General features: G+C 41.9%; 1 protein-coding gene across 2 annotated transcripts in view; it reads left to right on the top strand.

The window, feature by feature from the left end:
* The first annotated feature begins 4,958 nt into the window (after positions 1 to 4,958).
* LOC138976472 (syntaxin) overlaps positions 4,959 to 5,273 on the top strand; it is a 20,597-nt gene continuing 20,282 nt past the window's right edge. For both annotated transcript variants that reach the window (XM_070349322.1, XM_070349321.1), the window contains exon 1: positions 4,959 to 5,065. In XM_070349322.1, coding sequence (XP_070205423.1) covers positions 4,967 to 5,065 — 99 coding nt within the window. In that variant the 5' untranslated portion in view covers positions 4,959 to 4,966. The remainder of the gene's footprint in view (positions 5,066 to 5,273) is intronic.

Raw genomic sequence — 5,273 nt, 5'->3', positions numbered from 1 at the left:
TTTGAGAAGTCCCACAAAGGGAAATAACTCTGCCTGCCAAACAAAATTCTAGGTCAAGACTCATTGTTCATTTGTTAATTCAAACACATTAATCTTTCAATTATTATGTCGATGTTTAATTTTTTGGCAATTTTTTGTATAATTAGATCCGTTTTTTTCAACCGATCCTTAACTTTTTTTTGAAGAGTGTATATCTCTCTCCCTCTGCCCTTTCTCTCTCCCTCCCTATTTCTGTCTGTCTCTGTGTGTGTGTGTGTGTGTGTGTGTGTGTGTGTGTGTGTGTGTGTCTCTCTCTCTCTCTCTCTCTCTCTCTCTACTCTCCCTCTCTTACTCTCTCTCTCTCTCTCAATATTTTTGGCATTCAACAAGCTAATCAAAGATAAGGCGCATCAACTGTTCGCAGTACGTGACATGCAATGAAATGTCACCGAGTTTTTAAGATCTCTCTCCTCCTCTATCTCTCTCCCCCCACCTCCTCTATCTCTCTAACCCCCCCCCCCCCCCTTTGTGCACACACACACACACACACACACACACACTTACACGTACCATCACTGCCCCACTCCTATTCATCAATCGAATTATGTTACCTTGTCACGTTTGAAGATCCAAGTGACGGGATAACATTGAAAGTTTTCCGGCATGTGTGAACCAGTTGCAGAAGATAGAAGACAAAGTGCGAAGATGAAACAGGCAGCGACGAGCTACACAGTTGAACTGTCGATATGTGTGTGTGTGTGTGTGTGTGTGTGAATTTGAAAGAGGGAGAGAGAAACGGAGAGAGAGAGAGTGTGTGTGTGTTTGGGTATGTGTGTGTGTACATGGTGTGTGTCACTGTGTGTGTGTGTGTGTGTGAGACAGAGACAGCAAGAGAGAGAGAGAGAGAGAGCATCAGAAGAAGAAAATCACCAACAGTCCTACACGCATACACAAACAGACAGGCAGAAACCTGTACATAGCAGGCACACAGACTGCAGAAGCACTGCCCAGTGTTACACGTTGTGAGACCTAGCAGGAAGGGCGTAGCATGGAAATGGCGACAGATTGAACAAGAGGCTTTGACCCTCTCAATAAATGGCCGGATGCGTGCTCAGAGAATTGCACGAAACCCATTGTGCATGTTTGGTAATCACCACTGCCATGGGCTTGTGTCACCACCCCCCCCCCCCCCCCTCTTTATATCTCTCCTACCGTGATATTTATAGGAAAGCAGCTGCTGCTACTGCTGCGTGTGCTAATGATGATGATGAATGTTTGCAGGACAGATCTAGTTATTTTTGCATAACAAATCCCAGTGGTGGGTGTGCAGTGATAATTGTGGATGAGCTAACAGCTACTGAGAGTTATTTTTGCAATACAAATCTCTGTGTGTTGTGACTTGGGCTGACAGTGCATTGTGTAGGTGAGCCTGTCTAAACTTGGGTCCATTTTTACACTGCAAACAACAAGCACATGACTCTGCAGAGCTATCAGCTGCTACACTTTAATAGCATGCTACATTTTTGGAGCAACTGCTATTCTGTTACCCCAAACTTAAACAAATAATAATCACAAGCATGCTTTTTTGTGAGTCCTGGTACTCATTTCTGCTTCCCACTCCGTGTAGCGGTCACAAAATGGGTTATAAAACATTGTCTACAACGAAAAGTGGCGCTGCAAATACTATCTTGTGGGCATTTTATGTTCCTGCACTCTGATGCAACGTTGTTAGAAATGTCTATTCTTGTGCAAAATGGCATACATGCGGTTACGGGAGTACATTTTAGAAGATGCTACACTTAAACACTATTTGCTACACTGAAAACTCTCAATAAATCTGAATTGCCACACTTGAGGCTTGACAAGGCTTGGCCGGTGTGTGACACTCTGTTGGGGTTGGGATGAACGGCTGGCGGCAGACGCCTGAACCTTGCAACATCTACAAGCAGACATGAGATTTTTACCTCCATTTTTTTAATCATTGAACAACTCAAGATGTGGGTTCCTGCAAGGCAAAGGGTGTTTCTTCTGACAAACAAGATACAGTGGAACCCCCCTTTTAAGACCTTCACAACCCCCCCGCGGGTTAGGGGGAAGAATTTACCCGATGCTCCCCAGCAGATGCTCCCCAGCATGTCGCTCCCCAGCATGTCGTAAGAGGCGACTAACGGATTCTGTTTCTCTTTTTACCCTTGTTAAGTGTTTCTTGTATAGAATATAGTCCATTTTTGTAAAGATTTTAGTCAAGCAGTATGTAAGAAATGTTAAGTCCTTTGTACTGGAAACTTGCATTCTCCCAGTAAGGTAATATATTGTACTACGTTGCAAGCCCCTGGAGCAAATGTTTGATTAGTGCTTTTGTGAACAAGAAACAATTGACAAGTGGCTCTATCCCATCTCCCCCCCTTTCCCCGTCGCGATATAACCTTCGTGGTTGAAAACGACGTTAAACACCAAATAAAGAAAGAAAGACCTTCACAAATCTGAGAAAATCAGGTCTTAAGAAGGAGGTACATTTACACAGCTAATGTACAGAAAATCTGAAAAACAAGGTCTTAAAAAATGGAGGAAGTCTTACATGGGGGGGGGGGGGGGGGGGGGGGTCTTAAACGGGGGTTTCACTGTACTGTTAAACAACTTTTCTAAATGTAGGGCCTATGCTGATAAGAGATTTCTTGACAAATAGGAAAAGTGATGATTTCTGAGTATTTCCCACATGACCCTGCTCATCTTCCCAATTGTTTTCTGAGTAGCAGTTGGTCCCACTAGGTTGAATGTTTGTCAAGACTGTCTTATTTCGACCATTGTGCATGGATGTAGTTGTGTAACAGCTACCCGGCTTTCAGCGTAGCGATAGGGAATAATCACCGAAATAGGGCTGTGCGAGACTATCCAGTCACAACCCCCCGAATTTCCCCACGTGTCTATCAGAATAGCAACATTGTTGCATCACAGTTTTAACTCAGTATTCTTCAAAAACAAAATCACACATATAATACCATTCAAAGTCAAATTGGCATAAAATCTAGGCCAATTTTTCAGTAAGATTCTAGGTCAGGGTGAACTTAATCTAGGCCAATTTTTCAGTAAGATTCTAGGTCAGGGTGAACTTAATCTAGGCCAATTTTTCAGTAAGATTCTAGGTCAGGGTGAACTTAATCTAGGCCAATTTTTCAGTAAGATTCTAGGTCAGGGTGAACTTAATCTAGGCCAATTTTTCAGTAAGATTGTAGGTCAGGGTGAACTTAATCTAGGCCAATTTTTCAGTAAGATTGTAGGTCAGGGTGAACTTAATCTAGGCCAATTTTTCAGTAAGATTCTAGGTCAGGGTGAACTTAATCTAGGACAGCCTGAAGTGCAAATCTGGGTCACCTCTGCCATTTGCCCTGTGTGTGTTTGCAGTGTCATTTAACTGTTATTGATCCACTAGAATTTAAGATTTGTAGTTGTATTACTCTCCTCTGATGCTCAGGTTCTTTGGAAATTGCAGCAATGATCATATTAAGGCCACACACAAAAAATAGTCTGTTTACGGTAACATAGGCCAAAAAAATAGGGTCGGTAGGTCGGGATATTTTTTTTTCTTTAAAAACCCCCACATATTTTTAAGTTATTTTGCCAAAAAACAAGACTTTTTTTTATAATTTTTCCCAAGTGCCCAAAAAAAGTATGTTTTAGAGTGAGGGCTCTGGAGCTGTTTTTACTCCCTTAAACTGAGTGCTGAGATTGCTTAAAAATAATACTAGGCCATCATGATGTGAGATGCTCTGTGTGATTTATAAACCGACAATAACTGTCAGCTTAATATCCATTTGTTGTTTTGGATGTTTCACAGAATTGAATGTTTGTCTGCTGAAACAGCTGGTATGTTGTCTGTTACCTATGTGTACCAGATGTATACATACATATAAGTGTTTGTTTTTGCCCGCCTGCCTGTTTTTCAAGCTTGAAAAAAGTGGACCATTATGGAGGAGTATGTTTACATCATATAAGGATTATCTGAATATGTTATGTAAATGTATGTTTTGTATATTCAACAGAATCAACATAGGTCACTCTTAACTGATATGGCTTTATATTAAGCCACATGCGAATAGAATGTTTGTTTGGCAGGGGTTATTGTATAACAATATCTTTAACTGTTATTCTTACAAGATGATACTCTGATGTGAATAGCATGTCTGCAGCTTCATGCAGTTGTGTTGACTATACCATGTCCACATTTCTCTTAAAAGGTAGCACAGTTGTCGTATGTCTTATATCCCACCTCAAACGTTTGCTTGTCTACTTGTGGAGGGAAGGTGGGTCCATGCAATAAAAAGGGGGATGGGGAGGGGGGGGGGGGGGTGGGGTGAATTCCCATATTCTCTGAGTGGAAACAATCCAATCACATTAACAAGCAAGGTTTGGGGATAAAATGGACCAGAAACACACATCCCTCCGGCAAAATGAGAACACAAATAGTGTTTGATAGGACAAAGCAAGTTTGTGTTATTCCTGTTTTCCTCCGAAAGCAGCAGTGGCTGCCTAAATGGCAGGGTACAAATGTAAAAACTGTGGGAGTTTCAGCCCATGAACAAACAGGAGATAAATTCCTGTTAGTTTGCTTGCATGGGTGCAACTCTGCCGGCTACACGCCGGCAGCCGGTTTTTGGTTTCATCGGCTGCCGATGTTTTTGTTCCAGGAGAGGTTTTTTTGGCATTTTAAATACTAAAAAAGCTGGACCCCAACTTTTGCCGGTTTTTGGAATTTTCCAGGTTGCACCCATGTGCTTGTTTGTCTGTGGGTTGTTTTGCAGAGCAACAGATTTTCCTTCTGCTGAAAAAAATGAGACCATGGTCCATTGCTTGCTTTAGGTCTCATCTCCCTGTGGTAAACTGTATTTTTACAAGTACAGTTCACACTGTCTTTTTCAGTCTAAGAACAAAACAGTGAGCAAATAGCTATATACACATGTTGTCATTGCAGTGCACATTGATTTTACATATGCTGTGCGTTCTGTCTGTTTCAGTTATTGAACAAAACATCGAACAAGAAGAGCACTCAAACAAGTCTTCAGCAGATCTCCGCATTAGAAAAACACAAGTAAGTGTGTCTGTGCCCCCATCAGTCTCTCTCTCTCTCTCTCTCTCTCTCTCTCTCTCTCTCTCTCTCTCTCTCTCTCTCTCTCTCTCTCTCTCTCTCTCTCTCTCTCTCTCTCTCTCTCTCTCTCCATAAGTCTGCCTATTCTGGTAAAGTCACAATGTTTGTTGTACATGTGGACACATTTCTGTCTTGGAGCGTTGATCATGCT

Source organism: Littorina saxatilis, linkage group LG9 (genome assembly GCF_037325665.1).
Source record: "Littorina saxatilis isolate snail1 linkage group LG9, US_GU_Lsax_2.0, whole genome shotgun sequence".
In the NCBI taxonomy this organism is placed as follows: domain Eukaryota; kingdom Metazoa; phylum Mollusca; class Gastropoda; order Littorinimorpha; family Littorinidae; genus Littorina; species Littorina saxatilis.
Note: the sequence above shows the minus strand (reverse complement) of the source record. Positions and strands in the feature narration are given on the sequence as shown.